Below are 17877 nucleotides of genomic sequence, written 5' to 3' on the forward strand. Positions count from 1 at the left end.
GACTGTGTCCATGGGGCTGCCTTCACTGTCTAAATACTGGAGATGTTCATCCAGAATGAAAAACAAAGGATACCATGATTATTTTTACCCACTTATAACCATTTCCATAAATACCAGTAAAAATAAAGTATTCATGTTATTTACTGTACTGTGTATTATTATATTAATCCTCGCAAGTATAAATACAGCATCCCACCCGATAACGCTCCATGCACTGTAATGACTTAAAATGTGATTAACTTGAGCTCTTAATGGTTTAGCTTTTCAGACTCAGCTGTGGAATAACATCCTGAAGCAAAGGCCCTTTAATTCAGTCAGACCTCCCTGTAAAACCTGAACAGTGGTTTTACGTATCTGCTCCATCCAACACTCCACTTACACAATGACTATCAGCCATAGTACTCATCTTACACGCCACTTGAGCAACGGGAAAGCCTGCTCAGCTGTTCTTCCATTATCCGATTATCCTGAGCTGCACCTCCGTGTGAACTTAGCAGAGTGGTGTTTTCCCTTCTCTGTTTTCTCAATAACCCTTTCATGTAAGGCTTCTAATTCCTACCACCTAGTTATTTGAATGCCTAGGCATTATGCAACAGTCTTGAATTAGTTTGTGGTTGCTTATGGTGAGAGACGATTACAGTTGGCTGCCGTAGTGTTATCTCTCAGTAAAGCAAGGGGCTCAGCTAATGTGCCAACTGTGTATAGTGTGTCTGCAAACAAAGGGTGTCGGATTTTTAAACTGACATGGCTCTCTGACAGTAAAGTAATATTAAACAATGGATGGAGAAATCAGGCCATAGCCAAATTTAGAAATATGATACCCAGAACGAAAACTGAGCTGCAGAAGAATAACACATTTGTCTCTAACATAAATTGAGAGTTCTCTCATTTTATAGTGGCACTAAAATCCACAATGCTGACCTCTGAGATGTAACATCAGATAACCGTCTACAACACTGCTGCCTTGACAACACCCCCCCCCCCCCCCGAGCTATATGTGACGGTGCATTTGCTGCTACACTACAAACCAGTCTGACATGTTGTTGACTGAGATCTCATTTGTTATTACTGTACAGCACACTAAGCATTTTAAGTTTAAATGGCTTATTGGAAAGTAAATGAAACTATAAATAAACTGGGTATATACATTTATTTTATTTCATGCTTATTCATTAGCAAGTGCAGAATTGTAGATGTTAGATAGGGAGCATGTAGACATTCTGGTTTACAATCAGCAACAGCATAATACATTTGCATTTAATTAGAACAGCATCATAGGACTTTGAGTCTCTGTGCACGAATCACAAGTTTTTAGGTAAAGTTCAAAAAGCAAGTATACTGTAGGTAGCATTTTGTTCAAATGAACATTCAAAATGTTATTTAAAACACAACACAACTGAAAGCACGTAAAAGAGCCTGCTGTATACATTTCTGGTTAGCAGGGGTTATCAAAGATACCATATTTAATAATTTGCTATATACTGAATAGGATCAATCACAGTGCAGCAAGTTGGTAACGGTCCTTTCAAACCCCGTCGTTGTGGGTGTGAGATTTGCTTTTCTTGCGTTTCACCTTACCATTGGACACTGGGACACCCAACGCCTCCAGGCGGAAGGGACGAGGCAGGACAGAGTCTGAGATGACAAGCGGGTTCATGGTTGAACCACTCACAGTGAGGTGGGCCGCCCCATTAACCAGGGGAGGAGAGTAGATGGCTGTAGGGGAAGAGCTCCATCAGATTGGAAAAACAAACACTTTTGTGTACTTTTTTGTGCCATTGTTGAGTGGTATCATAGTTGAATGATACCACTCAACTGAGATGACTCAGAGAGTCAGAGAGTCATCTCAGTTGTAACTTTGAGCATGCCACTGACTTTTGTGTTTTACCACTGAACCATTTAAAGTTGTACTGCTAAGTTAGTATCTACCAAAGAGTGAGTTAAAACAATGGTGATTAATCATATGACCCACTAATGAAAGAACTTCTATTTGCCTTTTTGCTGAGTATAACAATCTATGTGTCTGTGGTGACATTCCCTCCCTAGAGTTAAATAAGCCGCCATGTTAGTGACACTGCTGACAGCGGTTGGTCTGTCGGCCCAGATCGTAACTATCGATTATGTTGCGTTCACTTGTAATCGGAAATCGTGAACTTCCAACTTCTGAGTCAGGCTTGTAGTAAGGACAGAGGTGTAATAGGAGCGTGTGTGCGTGTGGATTTAAGAGGGGAACATATAGGGGAGGGACTGGAAGCAGAGAGGTGAATGTGTGTCAATAAAGTTTACAAAAGAGAAAAAAACAAATAAATAGTCAACACACATAAGCTGCGTTTCATTAGTTGTTCAACATGCCCTCCTTCACTTCCCCTCAGACCTTGGTATTTCATAGCAGCACACGTCACACGGATGCCACTTGGAGAGCAGAAGGAAATTGTGCGGGGGGAGTAGTGGAGGATGAAATGAAAAACACCTGCCCTTGTTCATTTCAACCCAAACTATCATGGATCCACCACCAGTTGTAGGTTTAGTGCTGTACCGCTTCTTACAAATAATCACAAATACCTTTACACTAATTTTTAATGAGATGGTGTTTTCTACGGCTGATTATATGTCTGCACCGTTGGCACTTTGTAAACAGCTGCATCATCTTTGATTTAGAAACTTGTTTGTGATCCGTATCATGTTTATCATTATTATTATTGCTATGATACATTTAAAATAATATTTATTCCATGCTTTAACAGATAATGTTGAGAGGAAACCACACAAGTCAAGAATAGATATACAAACTAAGTAGACTAAATATTTACTGCAACATTTCATTTTTCAGTAAAATATTAAGCAGATTTTCTTCAGAAACTATCTGTGGGTTTTCTTCTTACTGTGTCCCTTGGTAGCTTCATGTCCCAGTAGTTGGCTCGCTCTCTTTGACTTGAAGTAGCTGCTGGCGATGTTCTCACTGTCACTACGGTCCAGTATCTCCTTGTACCTGTCTTCCTCCACCTGCTGAAAACATGCAGGGGTTAAAGCTCTGTGAGTGTGTTTCAGTGTGTGTGTGTCGGTGTGTGTGTGTGTGTGTGTGTGTGTGTGAGTTATGCGATGACGCATAGAACATAAACACACTATGACTGGCTCTCCAGTATCAGCAGCGGAACCTCTCCCAGCTGAAGATTTTGGAGCCACTGCTATGAAAGGGGAAAGAGATCATATTTAAGTGAAATAATCTGCAAAACACACAGCATTACTTAAACTGATACACTTTCACATATATATCCCCTCTTCACACTTTGCACCTGAAGGCAGCGTTGTTTTCTGCACAGTCACATCTGGAACCCTCCAGGATACGCTGTCCTCGTCCCAGACAGCTTCTTTCCTTAAGCGGTCCAGGTTGCTGTAATTGCAGTCACGGCGCACCAGGGGCACCATACGCTCCAGCAAGCTGTGCAGTAACTGGCCTTCCCTCTCCAGGCGCCGAATTGTTGCCAGGTAATCATCCCTCTCTACCTCAAACTCCACCTGCAGGTCACGGATCTCCAGTTTGGCTCCTTTCAGCTGTCACAACAGGTTGATGTGGTTTTACGGTTGAATTGCAGAGCACATAATTCTGCACTGAAAGCTTAGAAACTATGCACATTTTATTTCACATTAGCTGGCAGTAAGTGCTGACCTTTTTCGTGATAAGTAAACAATAATTTCTGTGGTATTTTGTACTGCAGATTGTTGATCATTGCTCCAAACACATTGTATGTCCCATAGAACCGGTTACATTTATCCTACTGCTGGAGTGACCCACCTTGCCCTGGACCTTGCCCAGCATTTGGCTTTTGGCATGGACCTCTTCCTGAATGGAGTTATAGACGTTCAGCATCACATTTTCACTGTCCTCACTGTTCTCCGACAGAGCGCAGATAAGCTGGACTTTTCTCTGGTCAGCAAGAGTCTTCCTCTGCCTCTGTTTTTGCTGTAACTCTTCGTTCCTGGCCTGCTCTCCGCCAACCACCTCCTGTTCCAGCTGCTGCAGTCTGGGGAGAGATGGATCAATGGGAACGACTGATACTGGGATTTTGAGGATGAAACTGATATACAAATTTGAGTAGTAAAAATCTGATAATGAAACATCAGTCTGTAGTATTTTAACAAAAGTACGTACCAGGAACATGAACAGACAATCTTGATATGGATCTATTGTTTTTTTGTGACACATACTGAAATCATACTGGGCGAACTTGCTCTCGAGTGGACAAACTATTTAATCAATTCCTTCTTACTTATTGGCCAACATACACTGAAACCATTTCAAATGAACTCATATAGGCCAGTATATGAAAGCATAAAATATATGTTCTTCAACTAATTGTGCTAACAAGAACGTGTCAGGTCATAATGACACAATGCCCCACCTCATATGCACAATGGAAAGACCTTTAATGCAGGAAGTGCTGATCGTTTGCTATGTGAATAAAATGCATTCCCACAAACCTTTCCAGGACGTGTTGCTGGTCCAGAGGCCCTGCAGTGATTTCAGGTGAGTCTATGAGCCAGTCTCCATCTGTAACTTTTTGGTCAATGACTGCTGGTACAGCAGGCTTGTTCACCAACATGAGGAAATACAGTGAGTACAGAAAGTATTCAAAACCCCTTCAGTTTTCTCACTCTTTGTTAATTTGCACCCATTTGCTAAAATCATTTAAGTTGATTTTTTTCCACATTAATGTACACACAGCGCCCCATTACGACAGAAAAACACAGAATTGTTGAATTTTCAGGAAATGTATTAAAAAAAACAAAAAACTGAAATATCACATGGCCATAAGTATTCAGACCCTTTGCTGTGACACTCGTATATTTAACTCAAGACAATCCTTAAATGGATGAAGTTTGGGACGACCACAACTTTTCCTAGGGCTGGCTGTCTGGCCAAACTGAGCAATCGGGGAGAAGAGCCTTGGGGAGACAGGTAAAGAAGAATCCAAAGATATCAGTTTTTTTATTAAATTTGCAAAAAATTCTACAATTCAGCGTCCTTCTGTTAAAATGGGTGCCGTGTGTACATTAATGCAGAAAAAAATCCACTTGATGATTTTAGCGAATGGCTGCAAATTAACAGAGTGAGAAATTTGAGGTGGTCTGAATACCCACTTTCTGTACCCACTGTAACACCCAGTACGTTTTATTCATAGTTGTGTGATCATGTCAGCAATCATTTCAAGCAGTTGTTTCCTAAAGTTGTGGATACCTAATTTAGGATTGATTAGTGGTAATGGCAGAAGATATTTCTGAACAGTACCTTGGTCAGGGAGGTTTCTCCAGTTGTACTGTGGCACAGGGGACCAGTGTTATGGCGGGGCTCCTCCTCAGTGACATCTATCTTACAGCTAGAGGCCACTGATACTAAAAAGCAAGAAAATCCAAAGCAGTGTTAGTATAACGCTAAGTATTTGTTCAGACTTTCTCAGGAGTGTTGATTGACAAGTGCTTTTTGACAGAATAACCAGCCCTGAAACCAATTTATAGACTAGTTACATGGTTCTTTGTAGGGGCCTGATGATTTTCTGTTCATATTCTTTGGGACAGAGCTCCCCCTGCTGGCTTGGGCCTTCTCCAGATTATACAGCTTGGATTCATAGGAGGAACGCAGAGAAGCGATGTCCTCCTGCAGCTTTGCTCTGGATTCCTGCTCTGCATTGTACTCTGCCTGCAACTTGGCCAGCCTCTCTTCGTACTCCTGTGTCAAGAGCAGAATTATAGTCCCATAAATCACCTGGTTCTTCACAAAGCATATAGAAAAAGTGAAGTAATATATTGGTGTGGGAAAAGCCTGTCGTTGCCTCTTTAATCTTCTCCTTCTCTGCTTCTCTGGTGCTGGACTGAGGCCTTGAAGGAACAGCAGGGGATGTGTCAGACAACTGACCAGCCAGCAGAGCTGCATAATAAACAACAGTTTTCATTCCATTCCATTCCATTTAACAAAGTAGCAGATGCAAATGAAACATCTCTCAATATCTGCATTTAAATAATGAGAGCATATTCAAATTGAAAGATGTTGTTTCCCTTGTAATAAAAGGCTAATGACAAAACAAAATCACTTACACGCAAGGTTAGTGGTGCCCAGCTGGCCTGAGAGGAGGGCCTTCAACTTCTGGATCTCCTCCTGATACTCTCGGAGCAGAGCATCCTTGGGGTCCTCATTGATACGAGGCCTGTTCTGGATGCTTTTGGCCCGGTTGGCATAACGCAGCGTGCTCAGGCTTTCCTCATAGTTGTTGTCTGCAGGGGAGAGACAGGCGATCATCAAGGTGCGTGTGTTTCCTCCCAGAGAGTCCTGCAGCAGTCGGGTCAGCTTGGAGTCCCGGTAGGGGATGTATTTTGAGCGTCCGTCCACCAGAGCAGAGATGACGTTACCCAGGGCCGAGAGGGACAGGTTGATCTTGGTGGCCTCGCGGAGTCGCTCACCTGTAGCACCGGTTTTGGCCTGACGCTCACTTCCTGCCAGGTCAACAAGGTTAAGTTTACCTGCTCGTAGATGATCCTGGCCATCTGCATCTGACAATGTGGGGTGGCAAAAGGGAATGTTAAGAAATTATGACTGTTTGCAGACATAGCTGGTCACAGTTTCTTTTTTTTAAATTAATCAGTAGTTCTCTGTACAATATGCCCATTGTGTTATTATACATTCAGCCATAATGATAAATTCTCACCCTTTTTAAACATTTATTTTATCTGACAATTATTTTGTGGTTTACTTGTTTTCTCTCTGTAAAGCACGTAAGTTGCCTTTGAATGTGCTCTCTGAATAAAAAGACATAAACAATGGCACACTACGACAAGAATAACTCTTGAAACACGCAAAGCAAAACAACTCGCTGATATCTGGAGGTAGAATTGTTGAGCAGCTGGTGACATTATGAGAAATAATAAAGGATCACATTCTTACAATCACATGTTTATGCAAATAAGAAAATGCCTGTATCCCACATATTGTGATGTCTCAACATGTTACAGGTATTGCATCATTGTGTGTGTGTTAGTGTGTTCACCTATGTTGCAGATCTCCAAATGGATGGTGAAGATGGAGTGTGAGCGGGAGGAGTCCTTGTTCATCAGTGTGTAGCCCACTGCCCGGTTCCCCCAGCCTTTCTCTATGATTGTCTCGCACTCCCCCACACTGTGCACAGTGTGCATGGAGAGGTCCCGCACATACACCCCACGCTCTGGATGCTCTTTCAGCTTAGCATTCAACAACAAATACACACAGAATACAAATGTGTCACCTTGTTCAAACACCTTGACCTTCAGTCAAAAGCAACCTCCACATTGGGGTATACAGAAAACCCACTCACACAGATCAATATCTACTGTTTGACTCCCACCACCCCCTGGAACACAAGCTTGGAGTTATCAGAACACTGCAACACAGAGCTGATAACGTACCCACCAGCTCACAGGCCCAAGGGGAAGAACGCAAGCACCTGCGAGGCGCCCTCACAACTTGTAGCTACCCGAGCTGGACCTTTGTGAAAACGGCAGCTGCTCCCAGAAAGAAAACCAAAGATAAAAAACAAGATAAACCACATAGTCATCCTGTATGTGGCTGGGGTATCAGAGAAACTCAGGAGGATCTTCAACAAACACTGCATCCCTGTGTATTTCAAACCCAGTAACACACTCAGACAGAGACTAGTACATCCCAAGGACAGAACACCACACACCCACAAAAGCAATCTGGTTTATGCTGTTAATGCAACGAGGAATGCAAAGATCTCTACATTGGAAAAACAAAACAACCACTGCATAAACACATGGCCCTTTCATCCCTTCCCAGGAGATTCAACAATCTAACCTCAAAGAAGAACTGTTCACAAATGGCCTCCTGTGACTCCAACGACTTGTTGTTAAGTCTCAGTAGAACACTAACAAAGTCGAAACCTTCTTCCCTCCAACGACTGTCACTCTAACGAGGGTGGTTGGCACTTGGAGCACATAGGGTCCATGTGACATCATCGGCCTTGTGAGGGGTTAAATAACTGGATCTCCACACCAGTTAGTTGGACCAGTCCCAGCCTGGTCAGATGCGTACATGAACTGATGAAGCCTCTTGGATGAGAGGTGAAATGTCTTCCAAGACAAACAACCAAGTCCAGTTAATTTTGACTGAAATTGCTTTGAGGATAACGATGACCTGGACAAATGAGAATATTCACAGGCACCTTGACCTTCAAAAAATCATGTTACTACTCTGCTTTTGAATCGGCATGGCAACTTGCATAGTATTGTCCACAAAACACAAGAACAGTGTTCACTTTCAGAGAAAGGTCTGAGACACAAGTTTCATAATGACTGTACTCACAAAAGAAAAATAATTGTTTTGGCTCATGTTAGACAGTGTTGTGCTTCAAGAGACTTACCTCCAATCTCTGTTTGGTGTCGTTTCCCAAAAGGTCTCGGACTTCTTCATTGTAGATCTCCAAGTAGGAGGCCCTAACCAGGAATTTTGTATTTTCTGCACACTAGCTTGCACACAAAAAACACACACACATACAATTATTCTCTCTGAGCACACAAACCATCACAAGTCTGGACAGAGATTAGAATCATCAGACTGAAGCAGATAAACATACCCCCCAACAACAGTAAAAACATAAGTTACAGCAAGTAAGTGGGATATTGTGCACGATTCGAAACAGTTTGCCCAACCTACCTGAATACTCTCAAAAATGTGCTCAAAGGCTCGTGGAATGACGCCCCTCTGGGCTGCAGGATGGGTCACTCCCTGCATGGTGAAAGACTTCCCACTTCCCGTTTGCCCATAGGCAAATATTGTGCCATTGTATCCCTCAGTGACACCCTGTAAAAAATAACAAAAACAAATGTGGTTATTAATTATCTTTTGCATCAGGCGTCTTTAAAAAAGGGACCAACACCCAGCTGACATTTGTAAGTTAAGTGACCAAGGGGAGACTCTTAAGTAAATAATTGAGGTCTGCAGTCATTAGCAATAAGATATGTGATACTGCTGTTGGACTGTGGGTGTCCACTTACTAGTGTGCTACTTTTGCAATGCCTGGATCTCAAGACTATATGTACTGGAACTGAAAACAGACACAAAATAAAGGAATCAAAGGTGGTTTCCTGGGCTTACCTCGACCAAAGGATAAGCAATCTCATTGTACATCTGCTCAGTGGTTTGATCGATAAAGTAGGTCCCATCAAAGGTGAACTGTTTAGGCGGCTCATCCACGGCCCCAGGCTTCTCTATGAAACACTGGCAGCGGTGCAGGTCAATGGAGATCACCATCTTAGAGCCCAGAGCCTCCTCCCTGTCATCCAGGGGCCTGCACCTGACCACCACCTTCACTGACTCAGACCCCATGTCTCAACAGTCACTCCGCAACCGCTTGAACAGTTGTAGATAGCATATACGGTAAGAGCAAGGGAAATTCGTCAATTCTGCTTTATAAATACACATTTATCGAGCCGAGTTGCCGATGGATCCTCATTAGCTAACCGAACTAATGCTAAATAACCAGACAAGCTCTCCCAACTAACTGCTATCAAACCTGGTACGAAAATACTCAAAGTAGCCTAGATTAACAAGTAAAAGTAGAGACGGATTGATATTTCTCGACACAGTGGATAGGTTGCGGTATGTCACAGTTACCGGTTCCCTGCCACCCTGCTCTTATTACCACGGCGTTTTGAAGTTGCGTAGCAACCATAAACAACCGTTGAGGGATGGAACCAGGTCCCCAGAAGGGCGGCCATTTTGGTGAGGTCGAAGTTTAGCAGGCTAACGGTAAGTGCAAAAATATATTTTCTTAAACTTACATATTACTACACAATCATGTTTGCTAAAAAATAAAACAACATTCCCTTCATGAATATGTGGTGTCTCCATTGACCTCTTAATCCAGTCTCATTAAAGGCTCTTGAACGCAGTTCATATTAAAAAATAAAATAAAGTTTTCCTTCCAGCCATCTCTTGACACGTTATTTTTTATTATTACACTATACCAATTTTGTCCGTTTAGCCCAGTCTGTCCTTGCCAGTTCTTATTTTGTGCCATGAATTTTTTAAAACAGTTCAGCCACAGCTAAATTACGACTCTTCTTTTGTTTTCAGAGGAAAACATGTTAAACTATACAACAAGTCATTACACCAGTTTAAGGGTTCACTGCAGAGGGCACTCCAAATATATGAAATAAATTAAATAGGTTTCAAATGTATATTATGTTTTTTAAATATATTCAACAAATTCAATCAGATGCTGGTAGCTACAACTAATGTAGTCTATGCAACATTCCTGTAATAATCTCTACATTCATAAAGGTTATTATGTTCAGTAATGTAAGATGTTGATTCAACTCTATGATCATTTTGGAGCTTGTGGTGCTGTTAAAGTGCATTACATTACACAGAGGCGTTTTGTTCTGTTATTTAGTCTACCCTCATTGATATGAATGGGTTGCACAAAATAAGGGCCACATCAGTATTAATGCAATTCAATTCAACAGCACCACACACTGCAGCCTCAATAGTTATCATAATTCAACACCTCTGTAAAAGTTTCAATAAAATATTTACAATAATAATGTAAAAATACAAGTTTTTCAGGATGTGGGTTGAAAACAGAGAACACCTGTTGTTTAATCTCAAACAGGGGTGAACAATACGAAAACTGTTTGTTGAAAAAGATGGTACAAAGTACTAAAATTGGTTACATAAATTGTAATGCATCCACTTGGACCAGAAAACAATACCACAGACAAAGATGTAGTTTCATATGCACTGTTAAAATCAATGTGCAAGGTATTTTAAACTACATGCAAACATTACCAGTTAAAAAATTACGAGCAAACTATGACCTTGCACAAACTTGAAAAAAAAAGAAAAAAGAAATTCACAAAAACAAACAGAAAATGTGTCCCTTCTTAGTGACCATGGTGTACACCAATAGAAGATGTAGAAAATATTTGGTGTCAGTCATATATATTTTTTTTTTTACCAGGACACATCATTGTGTTCAGGATTACGGCTTACATATCCTCCAGGTCCAATGTATAAAAACAAAAAGAGTATCTTGTAAGCAAGATTAAAATCAAGGAAAAAGACAATTTGATCAAATATGTGCGCAACATCTTTACAATGTAAGAAAAAAGAAAAAAAAAAAAGGTATGGCTCTGCCATCTCCACTCCAGTTTCAATTTGTTAGGTTCAATGTCTTAAAAACGCAAATAAACTCCTCTGATGCCTTATAGGCACAAATAAAAAATATATATTTTAAAATATTACATTAAAAAAACATGAAAATAGGCTAGCATACAATATTGCACCATTACAAATAAGTACCCTTGTATGAAATGTCTTGCATAGTATATCGATTAAGTGCCAACACTGTAGATAGGTGCATTGTGCTATACAGTTTGTGAAGCCTCCCAAAAACACCAAATTGGATTTAAAGGTAAGAGATGATATAGTTGTGAAGGGAAAAAAAGCTGTCACTTATTCTGAGGTTGGCAATCCACAAGTTCCAGTGTCCAGGGTTTAAACCCAGCCCTTTGTGTGGGTACTTTTAATTTTGGCTTTGTTCAGGCTCTTGTGCGGCTTTACAGCCTGCTGCTTGCTGGTGTTTTCCTCCCACTCGTAACAGTGGTTTACCCGTGCACAGCTCAGCAGACACGCCAGCTCGTCCTGGGTCTCTGTGTAGTGTTCAATCAGCTCTGCTAACGAACTGAATTCTGTCTTGCATTTCTGCCAAAGAAACAGAAACAAAATACTGTAAAATCAGAAGTCACAACTATGGTTACACAGAATTCGCCATGATATTTATAATCAACTTTAAAAAACTTAAATCAGTTTTGGTTTCAGTGGTGATTTAGAATTAATATGGTTGTCTCTGATTTTGCACACTTAATAAGCCCAAACACTTTGTTGGCACATAAGTTTAACAATATTTTTCTTCTGACATTGCCCTTACACCCAATAGAGATCTCTCAGATTCTAAATATAACCCTTTAGACACGTATTTATTTACAAGGACTCTTTATATTAATATGGTTACGGCTATGCCTCTAAAACAAATCTGTGTCTTAGGCTTATGTTTTACTTCATATTAGCCTGATGCATTCCCAGAAGTAGATACAAAATACATATGTAACTTTGTGGATATAATACTTTTTCAAACTTTGAATCTACCAAAGAGGAAATTTATGAAAAGATCACATTTTAAGGCTTTAATATTTGTGTGACACATCAGATAGGTGCCTTTGATACAGATATACCTTTTCTCAGCCATAAAAAAAACATTATCACAGTTTTGTTTCACTGTTTGCGATTAAACCTTGACAAAACCCTTACCTCAAGCAGGAGCTTCCCTTTCCGAGTGTTTTCTATGATGTGGGTGATCAGGCCAGCGGGGAAGCGAATGATGAGAGAGCCGCATTTGGGTTTTTTAGGGTGTGGGCAAAGGAGGTACGATCCCAGAACATCGTCTGCAAGCAGGGAATAGCTGCTGTCACTGAAATACCAGAAGACATGCTTTTAGAAAACCACTCACAGAGTCTGGGAAAAAATGAGGACCAGACAAGGTATCTATGTAAATGCAAGAGTGCCACTCACGTTGCGATACCAGCCCAACACCAAACTGCTTGAGCCAATGCTTCTTCTGTTTCGGCTAAGCTTGGAGTGCGGGATCTCCTCACCAGCAACTTGTCTTGGTCCTTTCCTGTTTATCATACGAGAACAGAAATCATTGTGAATAATGGAGATGTTTACATGACAAAAAGAGTCTAAAAGTGAAATTATTAATCCCAACTCAGTGAAGGAAATATCTGGTTTAAAATGTAACAAGACTGAAAAAGCAAGTGGTGATAAAATAACCCGTGTCAGTGTTTCAACTAGGGGTGACCCCGAATAGTTGATTATTCGATGATTTGCGCCGGGGAGCCGGATTCCACTGCCAACCTCAGTCGAATTTTAGTATCGTAATGGCCGACCATCCACACGCATTTTGAAACCAGGTCCCAGAGTGGGAAGATTTGAGAACGCCCCCCGTGGTGTTGACTTCTGGACGGTGAAACCGTATACTTTGCAGTCATCTCCCCACCTCGGACCTCTAACCCTCGCAGTGTCACATAACAACAACAGCGCTGCTGCGTGGAGAGAGAGAGACAGACCCACAGACTGAACTGTACTCTGAGCCACATGCATGGGAATGAATTAGGCCGCCAGATATTTCTCCCGTTTCCCTGATGGTCTGAATTAGTCGCCAAGTTGGTCGCTAGTAGCTTTTTATAAATAAAGTTGCCAAGAAGGTGTGAAAAGTTGCTTAAAGTAGCAAGACAGTGCCTGCCTGTGAGTGCTTTGGGACAGGGAAAGGGCTCCCAGCAGCACCCGCTGCTTAGGGACAGTAACTACAGAGTGATTCGTCTCCACTAACACCAGAAACAGTCAACAGATTTCTCTCTAGGATGGATGAGGATTTGTCTCCAGATTTGTTGAGAAAGTCTCGGGTGTTTGTGTTGTGATTATACACAACAGTGTCTCTTCTTCTCTGTTGTTGGTGTATTTCTGTGGCAGTTATAGCCCCACATCCAGGCCCGGCGTGTGTACTACAGCTTTTTTAGAACATAAGATTTAAAAAATGTCGTTTTCGATCGTGTGGACGTACCCTAAGTTGTACTATCCAGGATCCGGCACCATCAAAGCGCATCTTGGATGGGCTTTAAATCTATATGGGTGCCAGATAGATACAACAGTCTGCTCCTGTTTTATCATCAGCATCATTTCATTTGAATATTTGCCCATTTGTTGTTTTTCATTATAGACGTTAAATCCGACACAGTCTGACACAGAAAGTGAAACTACAGTTCTAAATTTACCGTCAGCTATTGTCAAAGAAAGATACAAACAAAACACATTTAAGTTATAAAAACAAATACTTTTAATAAGATGGTACTATAAGAAATCACATCTCTTATTAGTAACCCTCTGCCTGACACGTTTGACCGCATAGCTCTGGACTCACATGCAGCCGCCGCTGTCTGCTTCATGTCTATGGATTGCCACCCCGGATCAGAGTTTTAAAAAAAAACTAAAAAAAAAAACTGATTCAACGATTGGTCGACTTTAAGATTTGACTATGAACATTTTTAGTCGGGGACACCTCTAGTTTCAAAGCTAAGAAAATGTACATCCAAATGACCCACGTGAGACCAGATCACATCACCTTATCAAGTAGTACAATTCACAAAAACTACCTTCTGACACCACAGCAGACAGTGAGTGGCTGCCCATCACCTAAACACCGAAAGGTTTTCTTTACCTAATCAACTCTTTGACTCTCGAAAGCGCTCTGTGAACACTTGGCCCACCTTGTGACGCATTCAGTCGCTCCTGAACGCTGCGCTGTTTGAGTGGTGTGAAAGTGAAGGAGCGGTAAGCCCCAGAGCTCAGCATTTTGGTGCGGATGGCTTTCTTGCGCACTAGGGAGGGAGAGGAGGTGGGGAAGACTTCATCTTGGCTGCCATGCGGGTCATCATGAGACTTGTGATTTTTCTACAGATAGGTGGGAAATAAAATTAAAACACATTAAAATAAAAGTAAAATACTATGCTGTAAGAGTAAGAGGACATTTAAATCCAAACCTTAGTCCCTGGCAACAACCCTCGAAAAGGGGCTCTTCTGAAGGACACCAGCGCACTGACACTAAGAGGGAAGCCGTGGTTGAGCAGGGAGGGGTTGCGACGAGGCGCTGAGCCAACAGAGTCTTCTTGGGCCTCCTCTGGGTGCTTCTCCAAATAACACAGCTGGAAACAGCGGCAGAGCAGCAGGTTCAGGAATTGTGCCTACAGGAGAGAATGTGGAGACAGAAAATTCAACAGTTATACAAATGGTAGGCATCCATTTTGGAGCAATGCAATATCTAACATTTTATGGTTGTACTGTTGAACATTGCTTCTTGATCAATCGATTTTTTACGCACTTTTTGTTTGCATAAACATTCAAATAATGACATAATAATGTAAAAATCCCAAATACTGTGTTCCACATTTGCACTAAAAAAAACTGTGTGTAAATCGGACACATCAGAGCTTTTACCTCTCTCTAAATAATAGCAGACCCAAATCTTGAGATGCATGTTGTAATGAATGACACAGATTATTTTTTACCGCTCTTGAATGCCTGGCTTGAAAGACATGGCAGTAGAGCTGGGCATCAGTGCTGCCTGGGTTGTGGGAAACAAAGGCAAACTGGGCATCGCTGGGCCGGGCAGTGGACAGAGAGACTCTACGTAAAGCGTGAGCCATCAGGAGTGTCTGCAGAGAGACGATGAGACGGGTGAGACACAAGAAATACATCCAGGTTTAAACACACTCATCAGACTAAGCTGTGCATGTATGAGCATAATGTTTTCACTTGTTTTACTTACAGTTTCATCCTCATCATACATTTTCACGCCTTTGATTGAGAATTTGAGGGATACAGGCTTCCTCCTTTTGCATGTCTGATTGAAGACAACCAATGTATTAGATATATAGTAGTACTCTCCGAAAGGTACAAGCTGTTGCTTTTTTTGAGATACTCATCATTCAAGGACTTACTTTAAGGGACTTCAGCTGAGTGTGCAGTTGCTCTATCTGGTCGTCCAAGCAGCGGTCATCCACAGGAAACGAGCCCACATACTGTAAAAGGTAAAGAAATAACATTAGGATAAACACAAGCACACATAAAAATACACAAATTTTATCTAAAAATCACATTTGTAGAGTTACCTCTGCTGATCGAGTCACTATACCATCTTCGCTGACTGGTACCTCGCCCATGCTGCCTGTTTATCTCTGTAAAACCAGAAACGGAGAGAACATAATAAAAATAAAAAACAAAACTTATTTAAAGACTTTGAAAACATACACCATTTTAGGAATCTAAGTCACAACAATCACAATAGTAGTACAGGAGATTGATAATATTAATACATTTCATCAATAGGCCCCTATCAGCATACTCAAAGACACCTAACATATACAAAAAAACAGACCAAACATAAATACAAAGCAATAAACAATAACATACTAATAGAAGAACAAGTAAATCCAAAGAGTTGTAAAAAAGAGTCAAGGTTTAGCACTGCATTGTCGACTATTAGGTCCATCTTAAAATATTACAGGTATACAGGAGGGTGATTTAGGACTATTACCTGTGAGGTAGGCCTTGTTAGAATTGTGTATTTGTTTTGCAGGTCATTTCCTAATTTTATCCATTTTTGCCCCAGCGCCGTAAATGCGTCACGGTCGCTGCTAACACACGGGGAAGTTTTGATTTTTGTTACTAAGCTCCTACAGTAAAACAAATCCAAAACTCAACCCTCGGTGGACAAAACCTTTGCACTTTTTCCGCCCCGTGTGTGTGTGTGTGTGTAAGTGTGTGTGTGTGTGTGTGTGTAGTCGGAGGGTTAGGAAATTACAGACTTACTTTTTCAGAGTCAGAGAGCCTCCACCACCTCCTCCTCCTCCGCGTCCTCTACAGACTTTGACACGGACGTGCTCCTCACCTTTACCTGCTGCTGCGGGTGCCCGAGGCGGGGCTCGAAGGAACCGGGGACGGAGGAGGAACAGGAGGAGAAACGGGTGGAAATGAACACTTCGGCTGCTAAAGTATGAACGTCGGCGTGAGATAACACACTGAATCACTCCACCCTCCTGCTGCAGTTGTCTCTATATCCATTTTTTCCTTCAGCTCCACATTCCTGTGTGTCATTGCGCAATTCATCCCGCTGACGTCACACGCCCATTGGTGGGAAAGTCAAGTTTCTGTGGTAAAAAAAAGTTTCTATCCTCTATCTAAATTATATATAACAAGAAAAGTATTCATACAGCTGAAAAACTATAAGAGTTTTAAGGAAATGTGATTATATACCTATGCCTACCTCTCAATTTCTTTATTTATTTTATATTTATTATTGTATTTTTTCTTATTGTGTATTTAAGAACTCTCTTTTTAACCGTGCCATATCATTTTGATAAAGCATGATGCCGACATGTTCTATGGTTGTGTCACATATTGTGAGTTTGTTTTTTTGGTAAGAGGAAATGAGGAGGAGTCAAAGTCTGACAAGATGGCGCTCCCAGAGGTGACTATGATTGGATCAAATTAAGAGAACGGGCCGGCGGAGTCTGAAAATTATGCAGAATGTAAAAAGCAAAAAACAACTGCATTTGAAGCAGAGTGAGACCTCTTCCTGCAGCTCTCCTCTTTCCTCCTGAGCCAATAGGAACGCCCTCTGAAATGACCTGTGATTGGCCAAAGTCTCCCGTCACGGGCAGATTTTCTGAAGCCTAAAAAAAAACAAAGAGGTGAAGAAGTGTAGTTTTCTCTAAACATCTCATCTCATCTCATCTCATCTTCATCCGCTTATCCGGGGTCGGGTCGCGGGGGCAGCAGTTTTAGCAGGGGACCCCAAACTTCCCTTTCCCGGGCCACATTAACCAGCTCTAACTGGGGGATCCAGAGGCGTTCCCAGGCCAGTGTGGAGATATAATCTCTCCACCTAGTCCTTGGTCTTCCCCGAGGCCTCCTCCCAGCTGGACGTGCCTGGAACACCTCCCTAGGGAGGCGCCCAGGGGGCATCCTTACTAGATGCCCGAACCACCTCAACTGGCTCCTTTCAACGCTAAGGAGCAGCGGCTCTACTCCGAGTTCCTCACGGATGCTGAACTTCTCACCCTCTCTCTAAGGGAGACTCCAGCCACCCTCCTGAGAAAACCCATTTCGGCCGCTTGTACTCGCGACCTCGTTCTTTCGGTCATGACCCAGCTTTCATGACCATAGGTGAGGGTAGGAACGAAGATTGACCAGTAGATCGAGAGCTTTGCCTTCCG

At 41.8% G+C, this 17877-nt stretch overlaps 2 protein-coding genes across 2 annotated transcripts; both read right to left on the reverse strand.

Moving 5' to 3' along the window:
• Window positions 1-1525: 1525 nt before the first annotated feature.
• Window positions 1526-9370, reverse strand: kif17 (kinesin family member 17; the record flags this gene model as incomplete). The annotated part of the gene is made up of 14 exons (XM_083939525.1): window positions 1526-1716; window positions 2883-3003; window positions 3124-3185; window positions 3294-3552; window positions 3794-4022; window positions 4480-4586; window positions 5288-5391; window positions 5524-5725; window positions 5829-5923; window positions 6091-6543; window positions 7038-7227; window positions 8406-8507; window positions 8699-8845; window positions 9140-9370. The coding sequence occupies 14 exons, from the start codon at window positions 9368-9370 to the stop codon at window positions 1526-1528; spliced, it is 2493 nt and encodes an 830-aa protein (XP_083795651.1).
• A 1252-nt stretch (window positions 9371-10622) lies between these two features.
• sh2d5 (SH2 domain containing 5) lies at window positions 10623-16734 on the reverse strand. Its single transcript, XM_083938502.1, has 10 exons — window positions 16472-16734; window positions 15772-15837; window positions 15601-15681; window positions 15429-15503; window positions 15169-15315; window positions 14644-14844; window positions 14371-14554; window positions 12617-12722; window positions 12356-12515; window positions 10623-11749 (listed from the first exon to the last, which is right to left on the reverse strand). The coding sequence occupies exons 2-10, from the start codon at window positions 15820-15822 to the stop codon at window positions 11543-11545; spliced, it is 1212 nt and encodes a 403-aa protein (XP_083794628.1). The 5' UTR covers window positions 15823-15837; window positions 16472-16734; the 3' UTR covers window positions 10623-11542.
• Window positions 16735-17877: the final 1143 nt, after the last annotated feature.

This window comes from Echiichthys vipera, assembly GCF_963691815.1.
Source record: "Echiichthys vipera genome assembly, chromosome: X".
Classification (NCBI taxonomy): Eukaryota; Metazoa; Chordata; class Actinopteri; order Perciformes; family Trachinidae; genus Echiichthys; species Echiichthys vipera.